General features: G+C 43.5%; 1 protein-coding gene across 2 annotated transcripts in view; it reads left to right on the top strand.

The window, feature by feature from the left end:
• Positions 1-23,457, top strand: part of LOC135503925 (protein kinase C zeta type-like) — a 188,774-nt gene that overhangs the window by 85,956 nt on the left and 79,361 nt on the right. For both annotated transcript variants that reach the window (XM_064922114.1, XM_064922113.1), the window contains exons 3-6: positions 9,363-9,494; positions 11,779-11,869; positions 18,142-18,194; positions 19,981-20,175. In XM_064922114.1, the coding sequence (XP_064778186.1) occupies positions 9,363-9,494; positions 11,779-11,869; positions 18,142-18,194; positions 19,981-20,175 (471 nt within the window). The remainder of the gene's footprint in view (positions 1-9,362; positions 9,495-11,778; positions 11,870-18,141; positions 18,195-19,980; positions 20,176-23,457) is intronic.

The following is a 23,457-nucleotide window of genomic DNA, read 5'->3' as shown; positions in this document are numbered from 1 at the left end:
GTTCTTAACTGACTTGCCTGGTTAAAAAAGAAAAAAGAAAAATATATATACTTTGCCTGTGACGGCAGGAATGTTTTGTTTTGTCTGCCATCACAGGCTGATTCAAGTGTCTTCGTTTTTGTGGAGAACACGGCTGATTATCACTACTTTATTGGGCATAGTCTTATTTCATTGGATTGATTGAATTGATTTGGTGGACCATTGGTGTGAACAAACATTAACCCTGAGTCAGTTGATCCCTTTATTCCTTTACTGGTTAAGGTTATGAATGGGTCTAGTAAAGCTGATCTCAGACCAGTGCTAATGGGGTAATAATAATGTCTTCTTGGGTTGTTGCTGTCTGCTGATGGACGTCTACACTAGACTGAGATCACTGTACTGTATTACGGTCTCCTCATTCCTACAGACCTCCATTAGGCAGCCCATCTCCCTTGTTAATGCACTGGAAGAGACTCAATGTTATGTTGGAGCCATGGTTATATGAATGTTATGTTGGATGTTGGAGCCATGGTTATACGAATGTTAAGTTGGATGTTGGAGCCATGGTTATATGAATGTTATGTTGGATGTTGGAGCCATGGTTATATGAATGTTAAGTTGGATGTTGGAGCCATGGATATATGAATGTTAAGTTGGATGTTGGAGCCATGGTTATATGAATGTTAAGTTGGATGTTGGAGCCATGGTTATTTGAATGTTATGTTGGATGTTGGAGCCATGGTTATATGAATGTTAAGTTGGATGTTGGAGCCATGGTTATTTGAATGTTATGTTGAGCCATGGTTATTTGAATGTTATGTCGGAGCCATGGTTATTATTTGAATGTTATGTTGGAGCCATGGTTATGTTTATGTTGATGTTGGAGCCATGGTTATTTGAATGTTATGTTGGATGGTTATTTGAATGTTATGGGAGCCATGGTTATTTGAATGTTATGTTGGATGTTGGAGATGTTATTTGAATGTTATGTTGGAGCCATGGTTATTTGAATGTTATGTTGGATGTTGGAGCCATGGTTATTTGAATGTTATGTTGGATGTTGGAGCCATGGTTATTTGAATGTTATGTTGGATGTTGGAGCCATGGTTATTTGAATGTTATATATTATTTGAATGTTATGTTGGATGTTGGAGCCATGGTTATTTGAATGTTATGTTGGATGTTGGAGCCATGGTTATTTGAATGTTATGTTGGAGCCATGGTTATTTGAATGTTATGTTGGATGTTGGAGCCATGGTTATTTGAATGTTATGTTATGGTCCAATTGAATGAGCGTTATGACTTAAATGTAAATGTTATTTGAATGTTATGTTGGAGCCATGGTTATTTGAATGTTATGTTGGATGTTGGAGCCATGGTTATTTGAATGTTATGTTGGAGCCATAGTTATTTGAATGTTATGTTGGAGCCATGGTTATTTGAATGTTATGTTGGAGCCATGGTTATTTGAATGTTATGTTGGAGCCATGGTTATTTGAATGTTATGTTGGATGTTGGAGCCATGGTTATTTGAATGTTATGTTGGATGTTGGAGCCATGGTTATTTGAATGTTATGTTGGAGCCATGGTTATTTGAATGTTATGTTGGATGTTGGAGCCATGGTTATTTGAATGTTATGTTGGATGTTGGAGCCATGGTTATTTGAATGTTATGTTGGAGCCATGGTTATTTGAATGTTATGTTGGATGTTGGAGCCATGGTTATTTGAATGTTATGTTGGAGCCATGGTTATTTGAATGTTATGTTGGAGCCATGGTTATTTGAATGTTATGTTGGATTTTGGAGCCATGGTTATTTGAATGTTATGTTGGAGCCATTGTTATTTGAATGTTATGTTGGAGCCATGGTTATTTGAATGTTATGTTGGAGCCATGGTTATTTGAATGTTATGTTGGATGTTGGAGCCATGGTTATTTGAATGTTATGTTGGATGTTGGAGCCATGGTTATTTGAATGTTATGTTGGATGTTGGAGCCATGGTTATTTGAATGTTATGTTGGAGCCATGGTTATTTGAATGTTATGTTGGAGCCATGGTTATTTGAATGTTATGTTGGATGTTGGAGCCATGGTTATTTGAATGTTATGTTGGAGCCATGGTTATTTGAATGTTATGTTGGATGTTGGAGCCATGCTTATTTGAATGTTATGTTGGATGTTGGAGCCATGGTTATTTGAATGTTATGTTGGATGTTGGAGCCATGGTTATTTGAATGTTATGTTGGAGCCATGGTTATTTGAATGTTATGTTGGAGCCATGGTTATTTGAATGTTATGTTGGATGTTGGAGCCATGGTTATTTGAATGTTATGTTGGAGCCATGAATGTTATGTTGGAGCCATGGTTATTTGAATGTTATGTTGGATGTTGGAGCCATGGTTATTTGAATGTTATGTTGGATGTTGGAGCCATGGTTATTTGAATGTTATGTTGGAGCCATGGTTATTTGAATGTTATGTTGGATGTTGGAGCCATGGTTATTTGAATGTTATGTTGGATGTTGGAGCCATGGTTATTTGAATGTTATGTTGGAGCCATGGTTATTTGTAAGACATTGGGCAAGTATCGTGTTGGCTTCTATAATCTGTCCTACTGTATTTCCACTCGGTCAGTAATTTGTCATCCATTTTATTGTGGGTACATCACATGTTGGCTACATCAAATGCTTGTCTAAGGTTGATGGCGTTGTCACTATGTCACGTGTGAGCCACTATGTGTACAGTTCTGACATAATTACGATCGTTGCCATGACACATGGTTTTACAGTCAGTTCTAGTTGGTGCAGTCTTTCCCCAATGTCTCTCCTCTCCATTCCTCACACCATCCCTAACTCTCTTTTTTATCTTTATCCTCTATACAGAATTAACAAGTCATTTAGCAGAAGTAGGTCAGGTTTCTCCTCTCTCTTCATCCCTCCCTCAGCTGCTCTCTCTCCATCCCACTCTTTCTCCATCCGTCCCTTCTAAATCCCTCATAACACCCCTCCGTCTCTTTCTCTCTCCCCTTACCATCCCTTTCTCCTCACTTCTCTCTCTCCAGCACATCCATCTCCTTCCTGCTCTCTCTCCCCCCTCTGTTGGTGAGGAGAAAGATGTTTTGTGAATGCCACCAGTTTGACATAATGGGGTTCTATAGTACCTCTGGTGCACATCATGTAACAGAATGTTGTATTCCTGCACTTCGTGTTCGCATTTACGAGCCAGCGCTCCATTAGAGAGATGACTGACTGGAAATACTGTCCAGATTGTTACTTCATTAGCTCCCTGACTGGAGATACTGTCTAGATTGTTACTTCATTAGCTCCCTGACTGACTGGAGATACTGTCTAGTTTGTTACTGCATTAGCTCCCTGACTGGAGATACTGTCTAGTTTGTTACTTCATTAGATCCCTGACTGGAGATACTGTCTAGATTGTTACTTCATTAGCTCCCTGACTGGTTACTGTCTAGATTGTTATTTCATTAGCTCCCTGACTGGAGATACTGTCTAGTTTGTTACTTCATTAGCTCCCTGACTGACTGGAGATACTGTCTAGTGTGTTACTTCATTAGCTCCCTGACTGACTGGACTTCATTAGCTCCTACTGACTGATTGTTACTTCATTAGCTCCCTGACTGGAGATAATGTCTAGATTGTTACTTCATTAGCTCCCTGACTGACTGGAGATACTGTCTAGATTGTTACTTCATTAGCTCCCTGACTGGAGATACTGTCTAGATTGTTACTTCATTAGCTCCCTGACTGACTGGAGATACTGTCTAGATTGTTACTTCATTAGCTCCCTGACTGGAGATACTGTCTAGATTGTTACTTCATTAGCTCCCTGACTGACTGGAGATACTGTCTAGATTGTTACTTCATTAGCTCCCTGACTGACTGGAGATACTGTCTAGATTGTTACTTCATTAGCTCCCTGACTGACTGGAGATACTGTCTAGATTGTTACTTCATTAGCTCTCTGACTGACTGGAGATACTGTCTAGATTGTTACTTCATTAGCTCCCTGACTGGAGATACTGTCTAGATTGTTACTTCATTAGCTCCCTGACTGACTGGAGATACTGTCTAGATTGTTACTTCATTCGCTCCCTGACTGGAGATACTGTTTAGATTGTTACTTCATTAGCTCCCTGACTGGAGATACTGTCTAGTTTGTTACTTCATTAGCTCCCTGACTGACTGGAGATACTGTCTAGATTGTTACTTCATTAGCTCCCTGACTGACTGGAGATACTGTCTAGTGTGTTACTTCATTAGCTCCCTGACTGGAGATACTGTCTAGATTGTTACTTCACTAGCTCCCTGACTGACTGGAGATACTGTCTAGATTGTTACTTCATTAGCTCCCTGACTGGAGATAATGTCTAGATTGTTACTTCATTAGCTCCCTGACTGACTGGAGATACTGTCTAGATTGTTACTTCATTAGCTCTCTGACTGGAGATAATGTCTAGTGTGTTACTTCATTAGCTCCCTGACTGGAGATACTGTCTAGATTGTTACTTCATTAGCTCTCTGACTGGAGATACTGTCTAGTGTGTTACTTCATTAGCTCCCTGACTGGAGATACTGTCTAGATTGTTACTTCATTAGCTCCCTGACTGACTGGAGATACTGTCTAGTTTGTTACTTCATTAGCTCCCTGACTGGAGATACTGTCTAGATTGTTACTTCATTAGCTCTCTGACTGGAGATAATGTCTAGTGTGTTACTTCATTAGCTCCCTGACTGACTGGAGATACTGTCTAGATTGTTACTTCATTAGTTCCCTGACTGACTGGAGATACTGTCTAGATTGTTACTTCATTAGCTCCCTGACTGACTGGAGATACTGTCTATTTTGTTACTTCATTAGCTCCCTGACTGGAGATACTGTCGAGTTTGTTACTTCATTAGGTCCCTGACTGGAGATACTGTCTAGTTTGTTACTTCATTAGCACCTTGCATGTAGAACCTTAACAAGCATGTCAGTCATGTCAGTTCACAGATCTCCACTGAGACTGAAGCAGACACTGAGAGGGAGAGAGAGAAGAAGAGAGAGAAACTGATTTTTTTATGTTGTCCAGTAAATTGCATGACAAAATGTGTCTCAGTTTTGTTGTTCGATTGACTTACATAGGAGCTGTTCAGTTGTTCCTTTGCTGTGTTCAATTGCACAAAGTAGATTTATTTAACCATCATGTTCATTAAAGATATATATTTGTTGCATTGTTAGAAATCCATTTGTGTGAACATGAAAAAAACAACATTCCTGTCCAACTACAACTGAATATCTAATGTAAATTCCCCAAGCTGGGCTAACAATATATAATGTCTTTTATCCAACAGCATTGTGGGGAATGTCTGTCACTGTGGCAGCCAGTCAAGGACGTCTCAGAGATTGGTTTCACCTGTCTGACTCAGGGCCAACCACATGCCGGACTAAGGCACTTTAAATAGGGCTCGTTCCACATTACTTCCCTAGCACTCTGCTAGTGATTAGCAGCCATTTTGGAGCTGACAGTGAGCTGGCTCAAACAGGAAGTGCATCCTAAAGGACACCCTAGGGAATAGACTGCCATTTTGGGACTCAACCAGGGACCTTTTTGGGGTTCCTCGATAGATACAAGCTGATCAGGGATGATATTTTACTGTCCCGTCAGGGAGGAAGAGGCAAGAGGCTAGTGGTGAGACCAAAATAGGTTTGTCTTGTAGACCTAACATCTTGAGTTTTCAGTCCCTTAGTATCTACTCTTTCCTCAGCTAGCTGTACCTTTTGTTAGTGTCTTTAGAACATGGAACACAGCTAGCTGTAGCTTTGTTATTGTCTTTAGAACACGAAACACAGCTAGTTGTAGCTTTGTTATTGTCTTTAGAACATGGAACACAGCTAGTTGTTGCTTTGTTAGTGTCTTTAGAACATGGAACACAGCTAGTGAGTCAAAGAAGCATCTGAAGATGTTGTGGCTCTTTTAAATAACGAAGGGCATATGTTATGGATCCTCGTTTGTCATCTGCTATGGAAAAGTCTTGATGGGGAGTGCCTGTCATTCCCTGATGGGGAATGTCTGTCTTCAAAGTTTCTCACCTCAGAACAGGTGCCTTAATTACGTACCCACTATCTGCGCTGAGCTGAGAGGGATTTTTTTTTACAAATTAAAGTGGATGTCTTGATTTATTTATAACTTTTCTGAACCTCTCTCTCTCTATCAGTCTCTCTCTCTCTCTTGCTCTCTCCCGCTCTCTACATATCTCTGTCACTCTCTCTCTGCTTCACTCCCTCTCCCCCTCTCATTCCCTCTCATTCTCTCTATCGGTCTCTCTCTATCTGAGTCAGTTTGGGAGGAGCAGTGGGTTAGTAGCAGCTAAGCTTTGAAGTGAGTCTCTACGGATTCGCCATAGCAACAGTGCATTTGCCTTATACTGGGGACAATAAAAGGCCACTCTAAAATGTGCAGTTTTGTCACACAACACAATGCCACAGATGTCTCAAGTTTTGATAGAGTGTGCAATTTGCATGCTGACTGCAGGATTGTCCCCCAGAGCTGTTGCCAGATAATTTTATGTTAATTTCTCTACTGCCGGCTCCGGCTTTTTGGGGGAGAATTTGGCAAGTATAACCGGCCTTACAACCGTAGACCCTCTGTAACCACGCCAGCCCAGGTCCTCCACATCTGGCTCGGAGTTGAGGAGTTTTTATGTCTGTAATGAAGCCTTTTTGTGTGGAAAAATGTATTCTGCTTAGCTGGGCCTGGCTCCCCAGTTACAACTTCAGCTTTAAGCACAAGGTGATTTTGTCCCTCTGTGACCAAAAAAAAGTGGTTTTGTTTAAATTCTATGAAATGATTTAGCATTTTTTATGTTGAGAGCTCTAAATCCATCTGAGAACATCACAGTGAGATGAGACTGTGTTTGATGCAATCACTAGAGTCTCCCATTTTCATATACACTGTAATATTGTAAGCAGAGCTGCCAGGTTCACTGCCAGGGGAGTTCGATCCTTTGTCTGGATAGGCACGAAAATGTGACGTGTTGCTCCCTATGCAAATCAGATTTCACTGTGTATCAGATGAGAACGGCACAACGCACAGCAACGCACAGCAATTGATGTTGCGTTGTTCACAGAGTGCCGTTTAAACAAACAAACAAATATATTTTACCTTTATTTAACCAGGCAAGTCAGTTAAGAACAAATTCTTATTTCCAATGACGACCCAGGAACAGTAGGTTAACTGCCTGTTCAGGGGCAGAACGACAGATTTGTACCTTGTCAGCTCTTGGGTTTGAACTTGCAACCTTGCGGTTCCTAGTCCAACGCTCTAACCACTAGGCTACCCTGTCACAGAAGGTGATGGGAACCGGTCCATAACTGCTCCAAATCCTCTAAATAGGGGACTTAACATTCATTGGACTGATGTGTACTGGATGACAGATGTGATAAGCTTGATAGTGCCTAGTCACATGGCAAATATTTTCAGCGTGCTGACTTTGAGGGAGAGGTTGTTGACCTGGCACCACACTGCCACGTCTCTGATCTCTTCCCTATTGACTGTTTCATCGTCGTCAGTGATCAGGCCTAGCACTGTCGTATCATCGGCAAACTTAATGGTGGTGTTGGAGTCGAGCGGAGCCACACAGTCGTGGGTGAACAGGGAGTACCGGAGGGAACTAAGCACGCACCCCTGAGGGGCCCCCATGTGTAGCGTCAGCATGTTGGTGCCTACCCTCACCATCTGGTGCCGTCCCGCCAGGAAGTCCAGAATCCAGTTGGGAAGTGTTCAGTCCCAGGGTCCTTAGCTAAGTGATAAGTTTGAAGGGCACTATGGTGTTGAATGCTGCACTGTGGCGGCAGGGTAGCCTAGTGGTTAGAGTGTTGGACTAGTAACCGGAAGGTTGCAAGTTCATACCCCCGAGCTGGCAATCTGTTGTTCTGCCCCTGAACCGGAAGGCAGTTAACCCACTGTTCCTAGGCCGGCATTGAAAATAAGAATTTGTTCTTAACTGACTTGCCTAGTTAAATAAGGGTAAAATAAAAAAAAAAAAAAAAAAAAAAAAAAAAAAAATGTAGTCAATGAACAGCATTCTCACATCGGTGGTCCGTTTGTACAAGAGAGAAAGGGAAGTGTTGGGAGCGGTATGTGAATTGCAATGGGATGATATTGTTGATGTGAGCCGTGACCAGCCTTTCAAAGCATTTCATGACTGCAGATGTGAGTGCTACGGGGAGATCATTTAGACAGATTACCTTGGCTTTCTTGGGCACAGGGGCTATTGTTGTCTGCTTGAAACATGAAGGTATTTCACACTAGGTCAGGGAGAGGTTGAAAATGTATGTGAAGACATTTGCCAGCCACGTCACTGGGTAGCTTGCGGCTGGGTTACCCTTTGTAATCCGTGATAGTTTGCAAGCCCTGCCACATCCGATGAGCGTCAGAGCCGAAGTAGTAGGATTCGATCTTAGTCCTGTCTTGTCGCTTTGCCTGTTTGATTGTTTTTCAGAGGGCGTCCCGGTTAGTATCCTGTTCCTTTAAAGGATGCAGCTCTAGCATTTAGCTCAGTGCGGATGTTGGCTCTAATCCATGGCTTTTGGTTGGGATATGTACGTACTGTCACTGTGGGTACGACGTCATCAAAGCACTTATTAATTAAGCCGGTGACCGATGTGGTAAATTCCTTAATGCCATCAGATGAGTCCCAGAACATATTCCAGTCTGTGCTAGTGAAACAATCCAGTAGCCTCGCATCCACTTCATCAGACCACTTCCATATTGAACGTGTCACTGGTACTTCCTGTTTAGAGTTTTTGCTTGTTAACAGGAATCAGGAGGATACAGTTATGGTCAGATTTACCAAATGGAGGGCGAGGGGGAGCTTTGTATGAGTTTCTGTGTGTGGAGTAAAGTTGATCTTTTTTCGCCTTTCGTTGCGCAGGTGACATGCTGGTAGAAATTAGGTCAATCAGATTTCAGTTTCCCTGTAAAACTGGCCACTAGGATTTTCTTGTTTGCTTATGGCCTTATACAGCTCATTGAATGCAATCTTAATGCCAACATCAGTTTGTGGAGGTAAATAGACAGCTGCTAAATATAGATGAGTTGCTGTGACTGTTAGTTAAAAGTACGACTACAAACAAGCATGCTCCCAGTTGATGTAAGATTCCACCTAGGCTTAAATCCGCCCTTCTTCCATCATGATCACCTCCTTCATGTGTGTCTGCCTTGCACTCCATTGATTCGTGATCAATGACTGCGATAGTATCATCCCATTGTCATCAGCTCAGACTGATGGTGTAACAATCCCTGTCTCCCCCTCTGTCTGTCTGTGTATGTCTTTGTCTATCTTTCTTTCTATCTGTCTGTCTGCGTCTGTCTGTCCCCAACAGAAAGCGTACTGTGGCCACTGCAGTGAAAGGATATGGGGGCTGGGGAGGCAGGGCTACAAGTGTATCAACTGCAAACTGCTGGTCCATAAGCGCTGTCACAAACTCGTCCCTCTGACCTGCCAAAGGCATATGGTGAGTACCATAGAAATAGAATCTCATTCTAGTTCTGTGGTGAGTACTCTGGCCAATCTGTCATGTCAAAGCTTCAGGAAGAACTTACTATTTATAAAGCATTCATAAAGTCTTCATAAGCACTTCATAGACACTTCACAAACTGCAGTGCAAAAGGTATATGGTGAGCTTATAAAGGCTTTTTAGAGCATTTACAGTCTTCATAAGCACTTCATAGATACTTCATAAACTTAAGTGAACGTCTGAATTAATGAGTTGGGAGGGTGTATGAGTAATATTTATCTGCTTTAGGTTGAAACCAAGTTTTGCATTTGAACAATCCAACTTGTTTATAGTAAAAGATCAAGGTAATCAATGAATTCAGATAACAAAACTGTGAATTATTCAAAAGTCTGAATTAAACATTGCTATTGATGTTTTAATGTGTATTTGTAACATAGTGAATGCTGTTCTGCCCCGAGCGGGGATCAAACTTGCATTCTTCTGCACAACACATACTGTATATAACTCAAAGCCAACTACCTTAGCCAACAGAGCAAGATACTGGTCTGTCATTTCATGAGAAATAGTTGGCAATGTACTCCAGCCAACATGCTATGGGCAAGTTTCAAATCCACTGCAAATAGATATAATCTGCATCTCAAATACCACCCTATTCCCTATTTAGTGCACTACTTTTGACCAGGGCCCATAGGGAATAGTGTGCCATTTGGGACACATCCACACGGTAGTGTATACCATACACTGAAACATCACAAGGTTAATCTCTAGTGACAGACTGCTAACATACAAAAAGAAGCATTACGATTAGAGCTAGCCTCTATCAGGTTTTCACCTCACCTTCGGTATGAAAGCCTGTTGACGTTCTTGTCAGAGACAAGCTAAAAGAAGGTGGAGGGTTCTGTGTCTGCCCCACATATTCTTGTGACTGGTGTCCCCCAGGGCTCAGATCTAGGCCCTCTTCTCTCAATACACCAAGTCACTCGGCTCCTTCATATTCTCACATGGTCTCTCCTATCATTGCTATTTGGATGACACTCAACTACTTTTCTCCTTCCCCCCTTCTAACACCCTGGTGTCGACACACATCTCTGCATGCCTGGCAGATATCTCAGCTTGGATGTCGGCCCACCACCTCAAGCTCAACCTCGACCGGGTGGAGCTGCTCTTCCTCCCTTGGACGTCCTGCCTGCCTGCTCAAAGACCTCTCTATCACGGTTGACAACTCTACAGTGTCCCTCTCCCAGAGTGCAAAGAACCTTGACCTAACCCTGGACTACACCCTGTCGTTTTCTGCGAACATCAAAGCAGTGACTCGCTCCTGCAGGTTCATGCTTATAACATCTGGATAACTGCAACTCGCTGTTGGCTGGGCTCCCCAATTGTGCCATCAAACCCCTGCAACTTATCCAGAACTCAACCTTCCCAAGTTCTTCCATGTCAGCCTACTTCTCCGCACACTCCACGAAGCTCGCATCCACTACAAGACCATTGTACTTGCCTACGAGCAAGAGGAACTGCCACCCCACCAATCTTAAGAGGATTGCACTAACTGTAAGTCGCTCTGGGTGTGCGCGTCTGCTAAATGACTAATATGTCAATTTAAAAATGGGTATCCAAGCCATTTGCCCCTCCCAACAATAGGAATAGGCACATTCAAACAGAGGCGGATAATCGAAACCGAAAGCCAATACATTTCACTGGTGCCCACATGGGGAAGTGTCATTTCAGCCAAATTATATCAAAATAAAAACAATTTCCTAAATATACATTTTCAAAAATAGTGTTTCCTAGCAATGCTAACACTGTAAATTAGCTTACTCTGCACTTCTGAAGAGGTATGGAAGGGGTGGTTGTTTTATAAAAATCTACATCTACTGACAACCAATCAGAACAATGTGAGCGAGGCCTGGAATCCAGGGCTGGACTCCAATAAACCTGGTGCCGAAAACCCAGGTCAATAGTCAGGATGTACTAATAGGCTGCAATCAGACAATGCTCTAACAACAAACACTTTGATCCCCTTTGAAAAGCCAATGCCTCCATGGTTAGAACCGCATACAATTATTCATATAAGTGCATTGGTGCGAGAAACATCCAGACTTCTCAACTTCTGTGTACTTTAATATGTTGAAAAGATACCTCCATGTGCCTAACATGTCTATCAATGGAAAACCTCTAAACACTGAAGCCTCTTCTTCCCAGTGTCTCCAAGGACCTAGTCAGGATGCTCTGTAAGCAGCCTCAAACCACATGCAGCTATTTGCCTGTCTTCTCTTGGCAGGATCCAGTCATGCCATCACAGGAGCCCCCTTTAGACGAGAAGAATGAAGAGGTGGACCTCCCCCCTGAACACACAGAGGATACAGTTGGAAGTCAGTTCCTATAAAATATTGTTTCTTTCAATATAGACAATGTATGAGAAGTAGAAGACCTTGTGGCCTTAGTCTTGGTATCAATGCACTGGGTCTGGGCCTGTATTCAAAACGTGTCTCAGAGTAGGTGTGCTAATCTGTCTTTATTCATTATGAAAAGGTCAAACTGATCCTAGAGCAGCGCTCCTACCCTGAAAACACTTTGTGAATACTAATTACAAAGGCTTTAAAGACAATTAAATCAAAACCAATAACTAGATTTCCAGGTTTATTTAAAAAAAATGAAGAAGACTCCTCCCACACAGCGAGATAAGAGCATGTTTGAATCAGCATGACATTGTTGTTTACAGACTGGTCCCAAAGTTTGGTTCTATGCACTATTTTGCACAGTGCAATATTACAAATACAGTGAGGGAAAAAAGTATTTGATCCCCTGCTGATTTTGTATGTTTGCCCACTGACAAAGAAATGATCAGTCTATAATTTTAATGGTAGGTTTATTTGAACAGTGAGAGACAGAATAACAACAACAAAAATCCAGAAAAACTCATGTTAAAAATGTTATAAATTGATTTGCATTTTAATGAGGGAAATAAGTATTTGACCCCCTCTGCAAAACATGACTTAGTACTTGGTGGCAAAACCCTAGTTGGCAATCAGAGGTCAGACGTTTCTTGTAGTTGGCCACCAGGTTTGCACACATCTCAGGAGGGATTTTGTCCCACTCCTCTTTGCAAATCTTCCCCAAGTCATCAACGTTTCGAGGCTGACGTTTGGCAACTCGAACCTTCATCTCCTCCACAGATGTTCTATGGGATTAAGGTCTGGAGACTGGTGAGGCCACTCCAGGACCTTAATGTGCTTCTTCTTGAGCCACTCCTTTGTTGCCTTGGCCGTGTGTTTTGGGTCATTGTCATGCTGGAATATCCATCCACAACCCATTTTCAATGCCCTGGATGAGGGAAGGAGGTTCTCACTCAAGATTTGACGGTACATGGCCCCGTCCATCATCCCTTTGATGCGGTGAAGTTGTCCTGTCCCCTTAGCAGAAAAACACCCCCAAAGCATAATGTTTCCAACCTCCATGTTTGATGGTGGGGATGGTGTTCTTGGGGTCATAGGCAACATTCCTCCTCCTCCAAACACGGCGAGTTGAGTTGATGCCAAAGAGCTCCATTTTGGTCTCATCTGACCATAGCACTTTCACCCAGTTGTCCTCTGAATCATTCAGATGTTCATTGGAAAACTTCAGACGGGCATGTATATGTGCTTTCTTGAGCAGGGGGACCTTGCGGGCGCTGCAGGATTTCAGTCATTCACGGCGTAGTGTTACCAATTGTTTTATTGGTGACTGTGGTCCCAGCTGCCTTGAGATCATTGACAAGATCCTCCCGTGTAGTTCTGCACTGATTCCTCACCGTTCTCATAATCATTGCAACTCCACGAGGTGAGATCTTGCATGGAGCCCCAGGCCGAGGGAGATTGACAGTTCTTTTGGGTTTCTTCCATTTGCGAATAATCGCACAAAACTGTTGTCATCTTCTCACCAAGCTGCTTGGCGATGGTCTTGTAGCCCATTCCAGCCTTGTGTAGGTCTACAGTCTTGTCCTTGGCATCCTTGGAGAGCTCTTTGGTCTTGGCCATGGTGGAGAGTTTGGAATCTGATTAATTGATTGCTTCTGTGAACAGGTGTCTTTTATACAGGTAACAAGCTGAGATTAGGAGCACTCCCTTTAAGAGGAGCACACCTATAAAAGACACCTGGGAGCCAGACATCTTTCTGATTGAGAGGGGGTCAAATACTTATTTCCCTCATTGAAATGCAAATCAATTTATAACATTTTTTATTCTGTCTCTCACTGTTCAAATAAACCTACCATTAAAATTATAGACTGATCATTTCTTTGTCAGTGGGCAAACATACAAAATCAGCAGGGGATCAAATACGTTTTTCCCTCACTGTAAGAATTGAAGTTGGCCATTGTCTCTCCAGGTGTGTGTTTTTTTCTGCCAGAAGTAGCAATTTGAACAAGATGCACTGCTGTGCACAGGGCCTTCACCTCTTTGTGCACTGGTTCTGTTCAGTACAGTATAGTTCAGCACAGTATAGTCCAGTATAGTCCAGGATAGTATAGTTTGGTATAGTATAGTTCAGTACAGTATAGTCCAGTATAGTATAGTTCAGTATAGTCCAGTATTGTATAGTTCAGTATAGTATAGTCCAGTATTGTATAGCTCAGCACAGTATAGTCCAGTATAGTCCAGTATCGTATAGTCCAGTATTGTATAGCTCAGTACAGTATAGTCCAGTATAGTCCATTATCGTATAGTCCAGTATTGTATAGTTCAGTACAGTCCAGTATAGCATAGTTCAGTACAGTATAGTTCAGTCCACTATAGACCAGTACAGCATAGTCCAGTATAGCATAGTTTAGTCCAGTATCATATAGTTCACTACAGTATAGTTCAGTATAGTATAGTTCAGTACAGTTCAGTATAGTTTAGTTCAGCACAGTCCAGTATAGTGTAGTTCAGTACAGTATAGTCCAGTATAGTATAGTATAGTTCAGTACAGTATAGTCCAGTATAGTATAGTTCAGTACAGTATAGTCCAGTATAGTATAGTTCAGTACAGTTCAGTATAGTTTAGTTCAGCACAGTCCAGTATAGTGTAGTTCAGTACAGTCCAGTTTAGTATAGTTCAGTCCAGTATAGTTCAGGACAGTCCAGTATAGTATAGTTCAGTACAGTATAGTATAGTTTAGTATAGTTCTGTACAGTACAGTTCAGTGCAGTCCAGTGTAGTTCAGTATAGTCCAGTCCAGTATAGTCCAGTATAGTATAACTCAGTCCAGTACAGTCCAGTAGTGTATAGTCCAATACAGCATAGGCAAATATAGTCCAGTACAGTATAGTACAGTCCAGTACTGTATAGTCCAGTTTAGTATAGTATAGTCCAGTATAGTTCAGTCCAGTATAGTCCAGTACAGTATAGTATAGTCCAGTACAGTAAATTACAGTATAGTCCAGTACAGTATAGTATAGTCCAGTCCAGTAAATTACAGTATAGTCCAGTACATTATAGTATAGTCCAGTACAGTATAGTATAGTCCAGTTTAGTATAGTACAGTCCAGTACAGTATACTATTGTCCAGTTTAGTATAGTTTAGTCCAGTATAGTACAGTATAGTATAGTCCAGTCCAGTATAGTCAGGCATAGTATAATCCAGTACAGTAAATTACAGTATAGTCCAGTCCAGTATAGTATAGTCCAGTCCAGTATAGTCCAGTCCAGTATAATCCAGTACAGTAAATTACAGTATAGTCCGGTCCACTATAGTATAGTCCAGTCCACTATAGTCCAGTCCAGTATAGTCCAGTACAGTATATTAACAGTACAGTATATTTTAGTCCAGTACAGTATATTAACAGTACAGTATATTATAGTCCAGTACAGTACAGTAAATTACAGTATAGTCCAGTACAGTATATTAGCAGTCCAGTATAGTCAAGTCAAGTATAGTCCAGTACAGTATATTAACAGTACAGTATATTATAGTCCAGTACAGTACAGTAAATTACAGTATAGTCCAGTATATTAACAGTACAGTATAGTCCAGTACAGTATATTAACAGTGCAGTATAGTCCAGTCCAGTATAATCCAGTACAATATAGTCTAGTCCAGTACAGTATATTACAGTATAGTCCAGTATAGTCCAGTACAGTATATTAACAGCACAGTACAGAATAGTCCAGTACAGTATATTAACAGTACAGTATATTAACAGTGCAGTATAGTCCAGTACAGTATATTGACAGTACAGTATAGTATATTCCAGTACAAGATAGCATAGTCCAGTACAGTATATTAACAGTATAGTATAGTCCAGTACAGTATAGTATAGTATAGTCCAGCACAGTATATTAGCAGTATAGTATAGACCAGTACAGTAAATTACAGTATATTATAGTTCAGTATAGTCCAGTACAGTATATTAACAGTACAGTATATTAACAGTATAGTATAGTCCAGTACAGTACAGTCCAGTATAGTATAGTCCAGTATAGTACAGTATAGTCCAGTACAGTATAGTCCAGTATAGTCCAGTCCAGTATAGTATAGTCCAGTACAGTCCAGTACAGTATAGTCCAGTACAGTCCAGTATAGTATAGTCCAGTACAGTCCAGTATAGTATAGTCCAGTATAGTCCAGTACAGTACAGTATAGTCCAGTACAGTACAGTATAGTATAATCCAGTATAGTCCAGTATAGTATATTAACAGTCCAGTATAGTCCAGTATAGTATAGTCCAGTAGAGTGTATTAACAGTCCAGTATAGGCCAGTATAGTCCAGTATAGTATAGTATAGTCCAGTCCAGTATAGGCCAGTATAGTATAGTCCAGTATAGTATAGTCCAGTATAGTAAATTACAGTATTGTCCAGTACAGAACAGTCCAGTACAGTGTAGTCCAGTTCAGTAAATAACAGTATAGTCCAGTATAGTATAGTCCAGTACAGTATATTATCAGTACAGTATAGTCCAGTATAGTAGCAGTACTCACCAGTGGGCTGACCTACTTGGGCAGAGGCAGGAAGAAGCTGCAACTCACTCTGAAGAGAATGATGCCCTCTGCCGGCCACAAGGGTGAACTACATGTCCCACAATGCTCCCTTGATAATCGGAGAATCTGTTGCATTTCCTTGATTCCTCGTGCCCTCTCTGTGATCTTCTCATCCAATGGGTTTTGAGAAGGAGGCGAGGAGAGAGGACACAAGCAATCAAGGCAATGCAAATAAGATTCTCACATGGACTCTTTCTCAATTAATCTTTTCTCAAATCCTCTCTGCTTGTCTCCTTCTCAAAATTATTTTCTACCTTTTCCATTCAATACGGTTGAGGCGAGAAGATAGGATGCAAGGAATCACGAAAATATTCATTGAGATGGAGCCATGGATTCTTGAGGAGAATCCTATTTGGTCCTCTGTAGCTCAGTTGGTAAAGCATGGTCCTCTGTAGCTCAGTTGGTAAAGCATGGTCCTCTGCAGCTCAGTTGGTAAAGCATGGTCCTCTGTAGCTCAGTTGGTACAGCATGGTCCTCTGTAGCTCAGTTGGTAAAGCATGGTCCTCTGTAGCTCAGTTGGTAAAGCATGGTTCTCTGTAGCTCAGTTGGTAAAGCATGGTCCTCTGTAGCTCAGTTGGTAAAGCATGGTCCTCTGTAGCTCAGTTGGTAAAGCATGGTCCTCTGTAGCTCAGTTGGTAAAGCATGGTTCTCTGTAGCTCAGTTGGTAAAGCATGGTCCTCTGTAGCTCAGTTGGTAAAGCATGGTCCTCTGTAGCTCAGTTGGTAAAGCATGGTCCTCTGTAGCTCAATTGGTAAAGCATGGTTCTCTGTAGCTCAGTTGGTAAAGCATGGTCCTCTGTAGCTCAGTTGGTAAAGCATGGTTCTCTGTAGCTCAGTTGGTAAAGCATGGTTCTCTGTAGCTCAGTTGGTAAAGCATGGTCCTCTGTAGCTCAGTTTGGTAAAGCATGGTCCTCTGTAGCTCAGTTGGTATTGGTAGTTGGTAAAGCATGGTTCTCTGTAGCTCAGTTGGTAAAGCATGGTCCTCTGTAGCTCAGTTGGTAAAGCATGGTTCTCTTAGCTCAGTTGGTAAAGCTGGTTCTCTGTATCTCAGTTGGTAAAGCATGGTTCTCTTTAGCTCAGTTGGTAAAGCATGGTTCACTGTAGCTCAGTTGGTATAGCATGGTTCTCTGTAGCTCAGTTGGTAAAGCATGGTCCTCTGTAGCTCAGTTGGTAAAGCATGGTCCTCTGTAGCTCAGTTGGTAAAGCATGGTTCTCTGTAGCTCAGTTGGTATAGCATGGTTCTCTGTAGCTCAGTTGGTACAGCATGGTCCTCTGTAGCTCAGTTGGTAAAGCATGGTTCTCTGTAGCTCAGTTGGTAAAGCATGGTTCTCTGTAGCTCAGTTGGTATAGCATGGTTCTCTGTAGCTCAGTTGGTAAAGCATGGTCCTCTGTAGCTCAGTTGGTAGAGCTTGGCAGTTACAACACCAGGATAGTGGCTTTGATTCCCAGGACCACCCATAAGTAAAATGTATGCACTCATGACTATAAGTGCCTTTGGATAAAAGCGTCTGCTATATATCATATTATACTATATATTATTTAAATGGAGATGGCTGTAGACTAAATATCCGTTAGGTTTTTAATGCCCAGTCTTCACTGGGTAGAACTTTCCATCACAACTCAGGTAACAAGTTGTTTCTCTCCTCAGTAACTTTGCTACCACACAGTCGCAAAGTGGACAAAGTGGAAGAGGACTCGAAGGTGAGTTAATTTAGACACACAAAGTAAATAAGTCAGTCATGCATTCGTTTATGATAAGGATTGTTCTGGTATTCTAGAATGTAAAACATTCTATTCTGTTTCTAGAACACAGAACAGCCCAAACTACACTGAACAAAAATATAAACGCAACATGTAAAGTGTTGGTCCCAAGTTTCATAAGCTGAAATAGAAGATCCCAGAAATGTTCCATACGCACAAACATATTATTTCTCTCAACTTTGGGCACAAATGAGTTTACATCCCAGTTAATAAGCATTTCTCCTTTGCCAAGATATTCCATCCACCTGACTGGTGTGGCATATTAAGAAGCTGATTAATCAGCATGATCATTACACAGGTTCACCTTATGCTGGGGACAATGAAAGGCCACTCTAAATTGTGCACAGATGTCTCAAGTTTTTAGGGAGCGTGCCATTTGCATGCTGACTGAAGGAATGTCCACTAGAGTTGTTGCCAGAGAATTGAATGTTAATTTCTCTACCATAAACCACCTCCAACGTCATTTTAGAGAATTTGGCATTACGTCAAACCGGCCTTACAACTGTAGACCACGTGTAACCACGCCAGCCCAGGACCTCCACATCCGGCTTCTTCACCTGCGGGATCGTCTGAGACCAGCCCCTGGACAGTTGATGAAACAGGAATATTTCTGTCTGTAATAAAGCCCTTTTGTGGGGAAAAACAAATTATGATTGGCTAGGCCTGGCTCCCCAGTGGGTGGGCCTGGCTCCCCAGTGGGTGGGCCTGGCTCCCCAGTGGGTGGGCCTGGCTCCCCAGTGGGTGGGCCTGGCTCCCCAGTGGCTGGGCCTGGCTCCCCAGTAGCTGGGCCTGGCTCCCCAGTGGGTGGGCCTGGCTCCCCAGTGAGTGGGCCTGGCTCCCCAGTGGGTGGGCCTGGCTCCCCAGTGGCTGGGCCTGGCTCCCCAGTGGCCTGGCTCCCCAGTGGGTGGGCCTGGCTCCCCAGTGGGTGGGCCTGGCTCCCCAGTGGCTGGGCCTGGCTCCCCAGTGGGTGGGCCTGGCTCCCCAGTGAGTGGGCCTGGCTCCCAGTGTGGGGCCTGGGCCCCAGTGGCTGGGCCTGGCTCCCCAGTGGGTGGGCCTGGCTCCCCAGTGGGTGGGCCTGGCTCCCCAGTGGGTGGGCCTGGCTCCCCAGTGGGTGGGCCTGGGTGGGCCTGGCCCCCAGTGGGTGGGCCTGGGCCTGGCTCCCCAGTGGGTGGGCCTGGCTCCCCAGTGGCTGGGCCTGGCTCCCAGTGGGTGGGCCTGGCTCCCCAGTGAGTGGGCCTGGCTCCCCAGTGGGTGGGCCTGGCTCCCCAGTGTGTGGGCCTGGCTCCCCAGTGAGTGGGCCTGGCTCCCCAGTGGGTGGGCCTGGCTCCCCAGTGGCTGGGCCTGGCTCCCCAGTGGGTGGGCCTGGCTCCCCAGTGAGTGGGCCTATGCCCTCCCTGGCCCATCCATGGCTGCACCCCTGCCCAGTCTTGTGAAATCAATCGATGAGGGCCTAATGAATTTATATCAATTGACTGATTTCCTTACATGAACTGTAACTCAGTAAAATTGTTGAATTTGTTGCGTGTTCCGTTTATATTTTTGTTCAGTATACTTTATCACACAAAAATGTCACACAGGTTCTTATATGTTAGTATCATATCTACTTGTCCATGATTCCAGCTCTGTCTATAACCATAAGGTTTTAATAAACAACAGGGGCATTCAACAGTGTGCTGGTATCTGGGTCTTTTCTAACATGCATTTCCCATCCAAACCGCCCCTTCAGGACATCAAAGAGGTGGTGGGCAGGATCGACGGTATCAAGATCTCCCAGGAGATGGCGCTGGGCCTGGGGGACTTTGACCTGATCCGGGTGATCGGCCGCGGCAGCTACGCCAAGGTGCTGCTGGTGCGACTCAAGAAGAATGAACAGATTTACGCCATGAAGGTGGTCAAGAAGGAACTGGTGCACGACGACGAGGTGAGAGGCAGGAGAGGGAGGGAGGGAGGGAGGGAGGGAGGGAGGGAGGGAGGGAGGGAGGGAGGGAGGGAGGGAGGGAGGGAGGGGGAGGGAGGGAGGGAGGGAGGGAGGGAGGGAGGGAGGGAGGGAGGGAGGGAGGAGGAGTAGAGTAGAGGGAGGAAAAAGAGTGAATGAGTCCACAGAAGCCGGGGGATGAAATTAGAAAAAAAGAGGATCTCAGGGGGAGGAAAAGAAGTGAAAAAAGAAGTGGAAAAAGATGAGGTGGTGTGAAGGAATGGTAACAAAGACAGGAAGAAGTTATTGTAACATAAATTGGCCTTAACGAGGAAAAATATGAGTCAAATTGATTTAAAGAAGTACAGTCCAGAGAGAATTTAAAAAACTGAGGATGATAAGTTTGAAGAATTATTGAGAGATATTATAGTTTCCACCTCTAGGTGGCGCTATGGTATTACTATTATACATACAGTTAAAGTCGGAAGTTTACATACACCTTAGCCAAATACATTTAAACTCCGTTTTTCACAATTCCTGATAATTAATCCTAGTAAAAATTCCCTGTTTTAGGTCAGTTAAGATCACCACTTTATTTTAAGAATGTGAAATGTCAGAATAATGGAAGAGAGAAATTTTTTTCAGCTTTTATTTATTTCATCACATTCCCAGTGGGTCAGAAGTTTACATGCACTCAATTAGTATTTGGTAGTATTGCCTTTAAATTGTTTAACTTGGGTCAAACGTTTCAGGTAGCCTTCTACAAGCTTCCTACAATAAGTTGGGTAAATTTTGGCCCATTCCTCCTGGCAGAGCTGGTGTAACTGAGTTAGGTTTATAGGCCTCCTTGCTCGCACACGCTATTTCAGTTCTGTTCACACGTTTTCTATGGGATGAGGTCAGGACTTTCAAATCAAATCAAAGTTTGTCACGTGCTCCGAATACAACAGATGTAGACCTTACAGTGAAATGCTTACTTACAGGCTCTGTCCAATGGTGTGAAATAAAGGTATGTATGTGTGTATATGTGTGTGTGTGCAGGTAAGTAAAGAAATAAAACAACAGTAAAAAGACATTTAAAATAACATTAGCAAGGCTATATGCAGACACCGGTTAGTCAGGCTTATTGAGGTAGTATGTACATGTAGATATGGTTAAAGTGACTATGCATATATGATGAACAGAGAGTAGCAGTAGCGTAAAAGAGGGGTTGGTGGGTGGTGGGTGGTGGGACACAATGCAGATAGCCCGGTTAGCCAATGTGCTGGAGCACTGGTTGGTCTGGGCCCAATTGTGGTAGTATGTACATGAATGTATATTTAAAGTGACTATTCATTTAAGATAAACAGAGAGTAGTAGCAGCGTAAAATAGGGGTTGGGGGGGGGGGGGCAACCACACAATGTCAATAGTCCGGGCTTTCCTCTGACACCGCCTGGTGTAGAGGTCCTGGATGGCAGGCAGCTTTGCCCCGGTGATGTACTGGGCCGTACGCACTACCCTCTGAAGTGCCTTGCGGTCAGAGGCCGAGCAATTGCCGTACCAGGCAGTGAAGCAACCAGTCAGGATGCTTTCGATGTTGCAGCTGTAGAAACTTTTGAGGATCTCAGGACCCATGCCACATCTTTTTAGTTTCCTGAGGGGGAATAGGCTTGTCGTGCCCTCTTCATGACTGTCTTGGTGTGTTTGGACCAATCCAGTTTGTTATTGATGTGGACACCAAGGAACTTGAATCTCTCAACCTGCTCCACTACAGCCCTGTCGATGAGAATGGGGGTGCTTGGTGCTCCTTTTTCCTGTAGTCCACAATCATCTCCTTAGTCTTGGTTACGTTGAGGGACACGTTGTTATTCTGGCACCAACGCCAGGTCTCTGACCTCCTCCCTATAGGCTGTCTTGTCGGTGATCAGGCCTACCAATGTTGTGTCGTCTGCCAACTTAATGATGGTGTTGGATTCGTGCCTGGCCATGCAGTCATGGGTGAACAGGGAGTACAGGAGGGGACTGAGCACGTACCCCTGGGGAGCTCCAGTGTTGAGGATCAGCATGGCAGATGTGTTGCTACCTACCCTCACCACCTGGGGGCGGCCCGTCAGGAAGTCCAGGATCCAGTTGCAGAGGGAGGTGTTTAGTCCCAGGTTCATTAGATTAGCGATAAGCTTTGAGGGCACTATGGTGTTGAACGCTGAGCTGGAGTCAATGAACAGCATTCTGACATAGGTGTTCCATTTGTCCGGGTGGGAAAGGGCAGTGTGGAGTGCAATAGAGATTGCATCATCTGTGGATCTGTTTGGGCGGTATGCAAATTGGAGTGGGTCTAGGGTTTCTGGGATAATGGTGTTGATGTGAGCCACTACCAGCCTTTCAAAGCACTTCATGGCTACGGACGTGAGTGCTACGGGTCTGTAGTCATTTAGGCAGGTTGCCTTTGTGTTCTTGGGCACAGGGACTATGGTGGCCTGCTTGAAGCATGTTGGTATTACAGACTCAATCAGGGACATGTTGAAAATGTCAGTGAAGACATCTGCCAGTTGGTACGCACATGCCTGGAGCACACGTCCTGGTAATCCATCTGGCCCCACAGCCTTGTGTATGTTGACCTGTTTAAAGGTCTTACTCACGTCGGCTACGGAGAGCGTGATCACACAGTCGTCCGGAACAGCTGATGCTCTCATGCATGCCTCAACGTTGCTTGCCTCAAAGCGAGCATATAATTGATTTAGCTCGCTTTGTGATGCCCACTCCAATACCTTGACTTTGTTGTCCTTAGGCCATTTTGCCACAACTTTGGAAGTATGCTTGGGGTCATTGTCCATTTGGAAGACCCATTTGCGACCAAGCTTTAACTTCCTGACTGATGTCTTGAGATGTTGCTTCAATATATCCACATAATTGTCTTTCCTCATGATGCCATCTATTTTGTGAAGTGCACCATTCCCTCCTGCAGCAAAGCACCCTCACAACATCATGCTGCCACCCCTGTGCTTCATGTTGGGATGGTGTTGTTCGGCTTGCAAGCATCCCACTTTTTCCTCCAAACATAACAATAGTCGTTATAGCCAAACAGTTCTATTTTTGTGTCATCAGAATCTTTCTGCACGCAAGTATAAACACCATGGGACCACACAGCCATCATACCCCTCAGGAAGGAGACGCGTTCTGTCTCCTAGAGATGAATGTAGTTTAGTGTGAAAAGTGCAAATCATTCCCAGAACAACAGCAATGGACCTTGTGAAGATGCTGGAGGAAACAGGTACAAAAGTATCTATATCCACAGTAAGATTAGTCCT

The sequence above is a fragment of the Oncorhynchus masou genome, chromosome 18 (assembly GCF_036934945.1).
Source record: "Oncorhynchus masou masou isolate Uvic2021 chromosome 18, UVic_Omas_1.1, whole genome shotgun sequence".
Classification (NCBI taxonomy): Eukaryota; Metazoa; Chordata; class Actinopteri; order Salmoniformes; family Salmonidae; genus Oncorhynchus; species Oncorhynchus masou.
The sequence above is the reverse complement of the archived record's forward strand: the minus strand, read 5'-3'. Positions and strand labels throughout refer to the sequence as shown.